Source organism: Nuphar pumila, chromosome 4 (assembly GCF_984573655.1).
Source record: "Nuphar pumila chromosome 4, dmNupPumi1.hap1.1, whole genome shotgun sequence".
NCBI lineage: Eukaryota > Viridiplantae > Streptophyta > Magnoliopsida > Nymphaeales > Nymphaeaceae > Nuphar > Nuphar pumila.
This window is the reverse complement of record NC_143252.1, coordinates 24112403-24125812: the sequence shown is the minus strand read 5'-3', so window position 1 is coordinate 24125812 and position 13410 is coordinate 24112403. Positions and strand designations below refer to the sequence as shown.

General features: G+C 37.2%; 1 protein-coding gene across 3 annotated transcripts in view; it reads right to left on the bottom strand.

The window, feature by feature from the left end:
* Nucleotides 1-7231, bottom strand: part of PDE149 (integral membrane TerC family protein) — a 167732-nt gene extending 160501 nt beyond the window's left edge. For all 3 annotated transcript variants that reach the window (XM_090002731.1, XM_090002732.1, XM_090002733.1), the window contains exons 1-4: nt 7012-7231; nt 6829-6912; nt 2999-3147; nt 2543-2619 (exon numbers count right to left, since the gene is read on the bottom strand). In XM_090002731.1, the coding sequence (XP_089858857.1) occupies nt 2543-2619; nt 2999-3147; nt 6829-6912; nt 7012-7192 (491 nt within the window). In that variant the 5' untranslated portion in view covers nt 7193-7231. The remainder of the gene's footprint in view (nt 1-2542; nt 2620-2998; nt 3148-6828; nt 6913-7011) is intronic.
* Nucleotides 7232-13410: the final 6179 nt, after the last annotated feature.

Here is a 13410-nt window from a genome sequence, read left to right as displayed (position 1 = left end):
TGTTTACAGTATGCATTCATACGCAGAATCTCACTCAATACCATAAGCATTCTCATATTTGTATAAATCTATAAGGCAACGACGATGCTCATGCAGATTTTTCTTTTCTTTTAATTATGCAAGCATGTGACACCCAATTCATTAACAAAAATATTTAAGCATATGTGCATTATTGCATCCAAATTCCAAGATCTTGTATGCATTAAATCTGGGCCAAATTTGCACGTCTCCAACATGGCAAATCTGTCCCGATTTAGGGATTTTCAAATACTAACACGGATAAAGGTATTAACTCCAAATAAAATCCGAAAAGAGGAGTACAAAGCCCATGTTAGAATAAATCTCTAGATTTATTTATTTTTCCATTGATTTCCATCAAAATCATGCATGAAAAACCCATCCACATTCAATACCTCACTCGATTCAAGAAAGGAGACCCGTACCTTTGCAAAAATTGAAAAAGAATAAGAAGTAGATGGTGGAGATTTTCGGAAGGCTGGAGAAGAAGGTCCTTCTTCTTCTTCCTCCTTCTTCCTCTCTTTTCCTGTCTTCCTTTCCCTCTCTTTCTCTTTTCTTTCTTTCCCTTTCCCTTTTTTTTCTTAAATAGAGTGAGAGGGAGGTGACCCCCCCCCCCTCTCCAACCCTCTCTAAATGGGCTGGAGAAGGAGAGTTTCCAATATGTGAAACTCTCTCTCTCTCAAGTTTTCAAAATTTTAAAAATTTCCATGTTGACTCTTTTTCAAAACTTTTCAGTTCTTTTAAAAGTCTTTCTCAATACTTTTCAAACCTTCTTAGGTAAGTAGGAGGACTCTTTTAAGAAATCCTACTCAGCCCTAAGCCAAATTTTTGGAATTAATAAAATTTAATTAATTAATTAATTAATTAATTAATTATTAAAAATTAATTTATTAAAAATTATCTAAAAGCTTCAAAAAATAGCCAAATTAACCCAGAAGGCTTCTTAACCTTATTAAACTCCAAATTAAAGCTTTTTATTGAATTTAAAGATGGAAATGTGGGGTTTGGATCTGGATCTGGATTCGGATTTGAGATCCAAATCCATCTTCGAAAATCCAAATAGATTTTAGACTGAACCAAATCCAGATTAATATGGGTCATGGATAGGGTCCAGATCCATATTAATTTGGATCAAAACCATTGGATCCAATCCGATCCACTTCGGATCCAGTTCGACAAACTGCTCAATTTTTGAAAAAACACGATTTTCGGGCCAACCGAAACTCGAATTTAGGAAAGTAAAATATCGTTACGCTCATAATTCCGAGACGCATCCAACGACATATTACACGGATATCAAATTTCGAATTTCACAAAAAAATAACTTGAATTTTGCTCGAATTTCGCTTGAATTTAAAAGTCGAAAATAAAACTCTATCTCGCTTCGATTGGCTTGTCTCGACCTTGTCGATGAGACTTGGGCCAAGCCCAGACTCACAAACATCGGTCTTAAAATCGAGGCTCAAACGATTTTTCTCCCAGACTTAGCCAAATTTTTGACAAAATATAAAGATAACTAAGTACAAAAATACGCAACATTACATTATCACAGGGGAAAACAGGGAGACGGGAGAGAAGAGGGCAGAGGGGCAGCACCCCCCCTGCTTTGGGTTAACAGGGAAATGAAAGAGAGGGCCGAAGGGACGTAGCTAAGTGGGCTCCGGCGTGATGAGGGCTTTGGTGTGATGAGTGCTCCGACGAGCGAGAGAGAGAGATGATGGGAGGTGAGGTGTCGGGGGTCGGGATTGGTGCGTCGGTGTGAGGAAGAAGAGGACAGGGGGGAGAGAGGCGAGAGGGTCGGGGTTGAGCTTCAGGGAAGAGTCGAGAGAGGTGAGAGGGTTGCGGTGTTTTTTTAAAAAAGAAAACCCCCCTGTGGCGGTTAAATAGAACACGGAGGGGGGGGAGGTTGTGTGAACCCGGATCCGGTCCGATCCAACCTGGATCCGAAACAAATTTTTTTTTGAAAAGTGTGGGTCTTACAATGAGAGTTATCAATATGCACTAAGGTATGTATGTATGTATATATGTATGTATGTATATATGTATGCATGTATGTATGAGAGTTGTCAATATGCACCACTTTTTCTGCATATTACAAAGCTCAAGCAACTAAATTTTTGCCCTTGAGGAATACCATGGTGGCGTTTTTTAGTAAATCACAAAGTACAATTCAGTGAATATAAAAATATAAGATCAAAGAGTTTACATTCCCAATGTATAATTAATAAACATCGCATGAACTTTTGAGAATTAGTTATTCATTAGTGGCAGTAATTAATGTAAGGAATCATCATTGTACTTCGAAATTTGTTAGGACCAAAGGAATTTGTGAACTTGAGAACATCCACATTGAATTCCTCACACACGTGAAGAGAGAGAGAGAGATTTGACTGGTTATGACGAGGTTAGTTTTTCTACTCAAGGAATAGCTCACAATTAAACTAAGCAAGGATCATACTGCCGCTTTTATTTTCTTCAAATAATACAAAACACAATTCAATTTCAAAGTGGTGTTCTATCATACCCAGCAAAAAATTCAGAGGCCTTGTCAACTCCTTCCTTGAAGCCTACAATGGTTCCAAATGCCACAGCAGCACATACCTACGGAACGGGAGTCAATGATTTAAGCTAAGAAGACAGTTTACGTTAGAAATTGAACAAAGAACAAGCAGAAAATAAGACTAACAAGCGTCGTATTCCTGAATAAAATTAATATGGTAAGCCACAAAAATTTAATCACCATTAAAAAGCATGTGGCAATTAAACTAGGGAATTATGGACAATCCCATTTCTATTATATTCTTCCAAGATATTTGCAAATTTATTATGTTTACTACAATATTCAAGAATATTTTTAAATTCCTTTAAACCAAATTATAAAAATAATAATAACCACATTGATAATATCAACTAGATTCAATCAAATTTGATATGCAATTTATAATTTCAAATAAAGCTGGTGGTAATACAAAGTGCTCACCCAAAACACAACCGTTCTTATGGAAGAAACGTAACTATCTCTAACTTCTTGCTTCGAGTCATTGTGACTTCTGAAAGAAGGAACACCGTGAACCGAGCTGCTGGTATTTACATCATCAGCTGTTTGAGAACTCTCACTTTCCAAAGATTCTGCAGGCCCATTTCATCAATACATTATTTTCAAATAGACAAGGAATCTGCATGCTAGATAGGGTAATGATTAGACAACAAGACAAAAAAGATCTGGAAAGATCTCTCTATGAGGAAAAGAAAAAGAAGACTTACCATTTCAACCAATTCCAATCCCGAATAACATAAAAATAGAATACGTTCAATTATATCATTATGAAGTTTATCAATGGCAACAGTTGAACAAAGACCGTTTGAAGGCAGCCTAGAAAATAACATCCCAAGCCTATGTGGATGATTCAGGATGCATTGTTCTTTTTGAGAAGAAAAGTTAAAGAATCATGAGAAATAGTCTACATGACCACTATCACCAGCTTTTTTCCAGCTGGAAAGTTAAATCTTTCTGGACTTGTCAGGCTTTAAAACAACTTAGTGTCAAATTGTATGCTCGTAAGATTGTATGTTTTGGCACATAAAGAGGCAGTTTTGCAGCTTTTTACTTTTAGGGACAGATTTGCAGTTTGCCTATCAGGGTAGAGTAGCCTTCTAGGGTGCGTTTGAATGCCTCAGTTCTCAGAACCGTGAAATGATCTTGATATGGGGGACACAGTGAGAACCAAGTACGGGTGCACAATGAGCCAGGCTCAGCCCATTTAAGTGCAGCTCGAACTAGTCCAAGAAAATAAATGAGCAAGTTTGAGCAAGGGCTTAAACTCGGTTCACATAAACGAGCCGAGCTTGGACAAGCAATTGAGCTCGGTTATGCTGGATTAGCTCCATTAGGCTCGGTTCATATAGCTATATGAGGCATCTGTTTTCATATATGTATATATTCTATTAAGTAAAACAACAAAATGGTTGTTAGCCCAATGGTTTAGGTATTGGCCCTTTACATGAGAGGTAGTGAGTTCGAATCCCACACCTCCCGTATTGTTTGTAAAAAAATTTGACATTAAAGTAGTCCAGCTCGAGCCGAGCCAAGCTTAGCTCGAACCCGACTCGAGCTGGTTATGGGCAGAGGTTGTCCAAGCTTGGACAGCCAAACTTTTTAATGAGCCTAGCCAAGCCAGCCCAAGATCGACTCGAACCTGGCTCATGTGCAGTCCTAGAAACAAGGCATTCAAACATTGAATCTGAAATCGCCCCCAAAATGGTGATTTCAGGTTCATTTTTTGACATGGATTGGGGATGGGAGCCGGGGGTATCTCTGGTCCTCGGATGTCACAGATTCAATATAAGATCCGAGCACTACCACAGTTTATTCTCGTTCTTTTGTAATAACCCTCTGATATGAGGGCATTTTTGTCCAGATGTCCTGTAGTTTTATGACTGTTGTAACTCTCACCTCATGAAAGGTCTATCGTGAAGAACCCTAGCTCACCTGAAATATCACCAGAGCTAAGGGACTACCTGAGATTGTTGTCATTGAATGTGAGCTCTTATGGTGTGGGTTGGTTTCTCTAACTCTGTGTATGTATCCAAGATCCTTTGGGGTTGCAAATTAGGGTTTAAGAGAGGAATATCTCAATTTTGCTGCCCTCGGCCTATTTTTAAGAGGTTCTTCACGTTTGCATGGTTGGCATTCTCAAAAGTCAGTATTGGATCGACCATGCCGAGCTCGGTGACTTGTGTGAGCCACAGTTTTTTATTTAATTTACTAAAAATAAATAATAAGCATATAATTTCTAAATATAAAAACATTTTTCAAAGAGTATATTACATATATGGTATCATTATGTTAAAAAAGTAGATAAGATTCAGCTGACTCGGCTGAATCAGCCGAATCAATGTTAAGACTCTGCGAGTTTAGTCCTTAACCGAGTCAAGCAAATTTCTTGACTCGGTTAGGTGCTGATTCGAGGCAACTCGTACAAGTCATGAATTGAATTGTCGAGTTTGTCAACTATGCACATCTGAACAAAGTAAGGCTGATTGGAGTGCAAGATTGTTTTGGGTCCACCTGCTTTTGGCCTACATAGTCAAGGTTTTCCCAGCAATGGAACACAAGAAAAAGGAGGCATTGAGTAGAAGGCTCAATCTCATGCCTCGATGACTTAGTGGCTTGGCTGTTGTATCATCAAGTATTTATAATGCAAAGACTACATTAGGGTTTTGGTATTTTACCAAAATACCCAACTGAAGATACAGAATACCAAGATACACAACATTATGACAAAAATTACACATGTACCCTCATGTGATACACAAATTACATTCCTAACAGCCTCCCCCAAGCTGTACATGTCCTTTTATCATGGACGACATAGTCTTTAGAGACCTAAATCTTGATGCCTTGGTAAGACCTTTGGTGAATATGACTGCAACCTAATTCTCTGAACCCACAAACTGAGCTTCTATTACTTGATCTTTTATTTTTTTCCCTTATGCTGATCTATTTGGATATGTTTTGCCTTTTCCATGATAAACTGGATACAAATAATTTTAGTGGCACTCTGATTATTGCAATAAATAACTCATCTCCCAATCTCCTACTTCAATATAAACAATATTCTGCATCTAAGAATGCCATGGACCTGTATTCTGCTTCTATACTTGAACTTGACACAGTTCTCCACTTTTTACTACTCTGGGATATCAAATTTCTGACAAGGAAAAAGCCAGATATGGATCTTCTCACGTCTAGATCACCGGACTAATATGAATTAGTATAACCATTAACAATTAATGGATTATCACATCTTTTACCATACCTAAGCCCATTATTTGGTTTCCCTTTAAAGTCCCTTAGTATATGTTTTACAGCCTCTATATGTCCTTACGGATCATGCATAAACTGTAACACTTGGTTTACAACATAAGAAATATCGAGACCAGAAAAAGTTAATTACTAAAGAGCTTCCACAGTGCTCCTATACAATCTTTGACCACTAAAGGCCTCTTCTTCATCAGTCTTTGATTGACAGGAGTAGGGGTAAACACAAGCTTACAGTCTTTCATTCCACTTTTCTTGAGCAAATCTATTGCATAATTTTCTTATGAGAGAAACGTTCTTTCAATATTGCGATAAACTTCTACTCTCATAAAGTGCTTCAGGTTGCCCAAATCCGTCATCTGAAACTTTTTCTGCACATAACTTTTCAAACGATTGATGTGATCCAAACACATCCCAATTATTACAATATCTACATATATCAACAATATAGTAATGCCATGGTTTCCAATATTAGTGAATAAATAGTAGTTAATTTAACTTCTGTAAAAACCATATGCCTGGTTTCAATCTATACCCTCGAAGCCTGTTTTAGCCCGTACAAGGATCTTTTCAATCTACACACCTTGACAAGATCTCCTTATGCATATCCTAGTGGTTGCTTCATATAGACCTCTTTCTTAAGGTCTTCATGTAAAATGAATTTTTGACGTCCATTTGCATCATAGCCAAATACAACACCAGCCTAATAGTTCCCATTTTAATTTCTGAACTAAAGGTCTTATCATATGAACGGATTACAACAAACACCAATTTTGGATATAGCATTGATGAACCCAGTTATCAAGAAAAACATATACGATGAACTGGGATATTTTGATGCTATCCATCCCGTTTTATGCCCTTTTATTCTGGATAAATGGGCGCATACATCATCCAATTCCAACACCTTCTACAACTATGGATTACAGAATTCACAAACCAAGAAAAAAAAATCAAACTCAAACCAAAGGATGCAAAATTTCCTTTACCCGAATAAGAGAAACCATCCCGCTCGGTCTCTCTGTAACAAGAAACTGGCGAGAAAATCCGGCCATGAAGACGGCAATTCGACTCTGAGAACGAACAAGAAATATCCAATAAAAACGAGAAATTTTGAAGGGAGAAAGAAAAGGAAGGAACGGGAATTCCTCAGAAGGGATAGAATTTCGGACCAAGTGGAAACGAAGACGGAGGCGGACAGGCACGGCCAAGAGGAACTCGAAAGGCCGGTGGAGGTGTGCTGTTGGGGACATGGTTACCAGTCGAAGGCCTATGTTTCCTGGGAGAGAATCGGTAGAAAGGAGCAGAGAAAGGAAGGCGGAGGGGGTGGTGGACGAGCGACGCCACGCCCATTCTTCCCAAATTCAGAGAGAGAGAGGAACGTTAGCATGGACGCATGTTATTGGGGGGAGTGGTGATGAGAGTACAAGCGCCGCACGTGTCAGTGGCACGGTGGGTTGGGATGAGTTTTTGCTAACCGTCGGATCTGGATCGGATTTGAGTTGACCCGATACAGAATCCGACGGTCCGACTTCTCATTAGTAGGGTTCTATCCGACCAAGAGCATAGGGTAGAGTTTCGAATCCGAATGTGATCCAATCCTCTCCCCGACTGGTTCCACACAAAACAGATCATTCATATAGGTTTTGTTACAAAAATATATAAAATGGTTTGTGTCAAATTGTGTCCGACTTTTTTTATTAACCTATATATTTGTCCGACTGAACCCAAATTTATTTCTTCTGGATCCGGTCCTTTTATAAAACAGAAGTACCTAACCCATCTTTATTGATCGTGCCATTCCGAGTTTCTTTTATTTGGATTCAGAATCAGATAAAAGACCCAACCCATTAGCATCCGTAGGATGTCAGACCCACAAAACCACAGCAAAGAATGAACTTCACCAAAATGGATCCCGTAGAAATTTGTGGTGGATGAGTGGCACCAATGGCTGAAAAAAAATGAATGGGTAAGATTTGTTCAAAATATGAAGCTTTTGGTATGCTTTGAGTGCAATTCATCTCAACCACGAACACACAAAAGGTGCCCTCGATAATTTTCAGTCCATTCCTGAGGTTTTTTTTCTTTCATGATAAATAATTCTTGGAGTTTTTGGTCAGCGGAAGAATTTTTCTTATGTTTGACTGATGTTGAAAAAGGCACGTCAAAGAATTTATCCTGTGTTTGATTGCAAATTTAAAAAAAAGTGAAAATGTGTTCCAACCCTGGACTTTTATAGGTTGGATTTGGATATATCCAATCAAAATATTGACCTGTTCACCAAAAGAAGTTCTAAACCGTGTTGGGGCCCACATAATGGATTTAGATTTTGGATCTAAATCCAAATTCAATTACCCGAAATACAAAATTCATAAAAAGGTACCTAGTAAGAGGTATTGTGTTTTGTTTGCTTAACATTAATGAGTCATCAATATGTAACCCAATACCCAAATGACGTATAATCATATCTTGAAGCCCACAAATGAACTTGAATCTCAGGTTTGAACCCAAATCCAAAATTCAAGAAGGCAAATCACAAAAAACATCACAATTTGTTACATAGAATTATTACAATTTCTCTGCCTATTTCACATATATAATGTCATAAATTACCTGTTCATTTCATATACAAAAAAGATTACAATTAACCATTTCATTTCACATGCAATGACCACAAATAACATGCCCATTTCACATACAAAATAACTCGCTATCCACCTACCATTCCACATACAAAATCATTCATTATTCAGCTGCTCATTTCACATACAAATAATCACAATTAACCATTCCATTTCACATGCAACGACCATAAACAACCTTTCAATTTCACATACAAAATGAATTCATCATCCTTCGGCCATTCCATAAACAAAACCATTAATCATCCATCTACCCATTTCACATATAAATGTATTCATCATCCACTTGTGCAGGGTGGATACCAACTCAATCATTATCTATGTAATTATTTCACATATAAAAATCAATAAGAAAGACTAGCAAATTAACCATCACAAAATAAAAGTGTTCTACGGGATAAAAATCCATCCCACCCACCGTAACTATAACAACCACCATAAAAGAGTCAAGTTCATAACACCCACACCCACAAACACCATAAGTACTACCACCACCAAAATAACAAGTTCATAAGGTATGTTTAGTACAAAGCCTTGTTAAGCCACTAATACAAACCATGACAAAATGAAGAAGCATATAGCAATGCATGTAACACCGACTAATCATGTATTCAATGAATCTTGCAGATCCTTCCTCCAAGCTTTTTGGTATGTCTTTAACAATGTTCTACTATACTTGCACACTTGTTGGCGGGTCTCTCAAGAGTCATAGATGCCTTGAGTTCATTCATCGAGGACAACATAATAATTGCAGTGAAACATCATCATTATTGTATAAATAAGAACAAACATGGTGGATCACCAAACAAGTTCTCATAAACAAATACACAACAATACTATACAGAAACATGTAATTAGATTTGAATAACAAATATTTATAACAAAATTTGTAAGTGATTTTTAATACCAAATGCATTTCTAATGAATATACTCGCTATGCAGCCACTCATTCCATATATCTCACAAAATTCTTCAAAAAAAATCATTCAGAAGCATTTCTAAATTTATTTCTATTTGGATATTTCCGAACAATATATGATAATTCATATATTTGACACCATAATATTAATAAAGAGATAAATGTGTTTATGTCAAGCTGAGCTTGGGTCACACGGAGCAGGTCTGGTCTGGTCCAACCAGCTTAACCTAGGTCAGTTTGAGGGAAGGGCTGGGGTTGAACAGACTCCAATCTCTTCTTAACACACCCGCACAACAAACATATCCATGTTATAAATATAAATATAATATATATATATATATATATATTTCTTTTGTGCAAGTGCATTAGAAATCATATCTCAACCCACTACACAAACCTTCAAACAGACCGGCATTTTCTTGATTCCAATTACAAGAAATAAACATTTTCTTTTTTTTATATAAAAAATTAATGAAGCTAATTAATCTTGACATTTGCAACTGAATTAATTGAATCAAATGCAATAGCAGTTCTATGTCTAAAATAATCATTTCTGACTCGCATTTGATAAAATACCCATAACATAGATGGTTAGATCAACCGTGACAAACCCTTAATATCTGAAATGACCTATCAACATTTATCATTTAACATCATGACATAATAGCTATGTAATAATCATATTCAAGTTCTTAAATCGCATTTGATGAAACTCGATGCATCTAAAAGAATGAAAGCACACGACTTCAAAAATAAATCTAAGATAACAAGTCATGCATAACATTAGCTATTCGGATTTCAAATTAAAAATTTGTTCCTTGTAATAAAAACTCATGCATAAACATTATGATTTTGAATCGCACAAATGCTACCATCGATCACACCGAATATAGGTAGTCTATCATCTACGTGAAATTGTCAAAGAACCCTACCTTGTTGAAGCTTGAGAAAAATCACAGAAATGGCAATAGTGCAGCTTACACGTGTGCACTCTTCACAACCACCACATTGCGCTACTCCTTTTGATGGAGTCTCATGTGAAACTGTGTGAGTGAAGGGATGGAATAGTGAAGAGTTGAGAGAGAGAACAAGATAGAGAGGAAGAGAGCAAAGCAGGTTATATGCCCCCCCCCCGAAGACAGCCGTTGGCTACATCTCGTGTTTGGGGGTCCGAATGAGTGTCGCGTATATAAGCACATGGGGCTCGTATCCCTGTTAGGGGTGGCAATCGGGTCGGGTTGGCGGGTCAGCATATCTCAACCCGAACCTGACCCGTTTATTAAATGGGTAACCTGACACGACCCGCCAACCCGTTTAATAAACGGGTTGGGTCAGGTAAACGGGTTAGCAGGCGGGTTGGCGGGTCGGGTTGGTGGGCGGGTTGGCGGGTTGACCCGCCCGCCTAACCAGTTTATTAAACGGGTCAGCCGGGTTGGTGGGTTGGCATACCCCTAACACGAACCCGGTCCGTTTAATAAACGGATTAGGCGGGTCGACCTATTTATTAAACGGGTTAGTTTAAGCCCAAACCCACCTAAGAGGCAGGTTGGCGGGTCGTGTCAGGTTTTGCCACCCCTAATCCCCGTGTGTGCCAGCATCACTTAGCATCAGAATCTGGTGTGGTTGCAAAGACTTAAGTACTCTTTCCTGCTATGCTCGCCATGAAACGACAATTCAAGAAAATGATAAAAATGCCCTCCATCTAGAAAAAGTGAAGCATCGGTTTTAGAAAATAATAAAAATGCCCTCCATCTAGAAAAGTGAAACGTCAGTTCAAGAAAAGGACCAAATTGTCCTCGATCCAGAAAAGGAAGGATGATCTTAACTCTTAAAATAGTCCACATGTTCCGTTTTTGCCCAAAACAGTAAACTTTTATAACTTCTGTTGTAACAGGAGCTCCCTTTGACGATGCACTCTTTGCTATCGTCTGCTGCCACCAGACCCTCATTTGCCATCGTCTGCTGCCATCAGACCCTCCTTTATCGTCGTCTGCTTCCACCAGAGTTGCAGCATCGTAGTCGAGTTCTCCTACAATCTGGCTTGGGACAGTCTATCTCAAAGAAGCATGTGGAAGTAAGAAGGAAGATGAATAGTGGTGGGGCCAGGAACGTGAATTTGCACGAATGCTACAAGGAACAATTGGATAGCTAGAATAAAAGAGGTGTATGTGCCATAGCGTATGATTATAAATAACAACAATGTGATCCCGACTATTTTCAAAAATATTGGGAACCCATGCATCAAAATATGGAGATTGAGAATATTAGGAACCCATACCTCCCTTCTGTCCCCCCATCATGTCGCATCTTAGCATTAAAAACTCGTTCATTGTCTCTATCCGGCTATAACAACAATTACCTCAGTAACAGTACACGATGAGGAGTGAACAGAGCTCACAAAAGAGAACGTAGTCTCTGACACAAGGTTCCAGATGTTGGAGAGGGAGAATAAGGACTTACAAAAGGAGGTGAGCAATTTGGGGAGACAAATACAATCATTGGTAGAGATGATGACCAGTGTTTATAATAAGATCGAGGAAACCAAAAGGCCACCGAGGATAGAGAGTCCACCAAGAAAAAAAAAGAGACGATTTGTATGTCATAGTCCATATGAGTCGTCAAGTGCCACTAAATAAATAATAGTGATTTTTTTTATCCCTATAATTTTTTATTCTAATTCTATAATTATTTTTTGTAACGTGACATTCTTTAATTGTTTAATTCTTCTTTTAATAATTATAACACACAAGTGTCACTAAACAGATCATTGTAATGTTCGGTCTTCATAAATAAAAGTGATCACATTTGTTTTTTATAAGAGATCGCGATTTATTTTTTATAGAAGGTGTTCTATCATGATCTGTACAACCATCTCACCTAAACCCATCAAATAATCGAGCCAAATCTGTTTGAATATCCTATTGTGATTTTCCTTCACGAGCTTTGTCCTAGGAAACGATACCTTCCATTGCGATTTACATAATGACATTCAAAAATGGTAAAAAAGAAAGAATAAACAAATCGACATGATGTTTAGACTTAGTAAAGAACAAATCAAGTTAACTTGACTGATACAAACGTCATTGTGTATATCGCTCTGAGCGTGGGAGCATAGTAAAGAAAAAATTGTTGAAGGTTATAGTCTTACTAATATATATTGATTTTGTAGACCTGGGTGTGGGAGAATATTGTGGCATTGTGCCATAAGTGTGGCCCTGTGATTTGTGGTTTTCTAAAGATCGGCTGGTGGTCTAGAATTAATGTAAAGCAAGATAATGCTAAGGTCATTTTAAATGGTCTATAATTAAATGAGGTAAATGGTTTAAAATCATTTACAATCATTTCAGCATTTATCATACAATAGTATAAATCGTTAAAATGTCTAGCATTCTTAAGTAATCATCGTTGAAGGATTTTGTCTTCGCTCGTACAAATTGTTATCGCTTTAGCATTTATCTTTAAGTACTGTAAATCATTGTAATCGTTTTCATTCTTAAGTAATGATCGTTGCAGGATTTTGTATTTCTTAGTACAAATCATTATCGCTTACACATATAACTTTCAGTATTGTAAAATGTAGTAGTCGTTTGCATTCTTAAGTAATGATATTTGCAGAAGTTTGTATTTCTTAGTACATATTGTTATATTTTTTGCATTTAACTTTCAGTACTGTAAATCGCTGTAATCATTTGCATTCATAAGTAATGATCGTTGTAGGATTTTGTATTTCTTAGTACAAATCGTTATCGCTTAATCATTTAACTTTCAATATTGTAAATCGTAGTAATCGATTGCATTCTTAACTAATGTTCTTTGCAAGATTTTGTATTCCTTAATACATATCATTATGCCTTTAAAATTTAACTTTCAGTATTGTAAATCATTGTAATTGTTTGCATTCATAAGTAATGATTGTTGTAGGATTTTGTATTCCTTAGTACATATCGTTATCACTTTAGCATTTAACTTTCATTAGTGTAAGTCATTGTAATCGTTAGCATTCTTAGTAA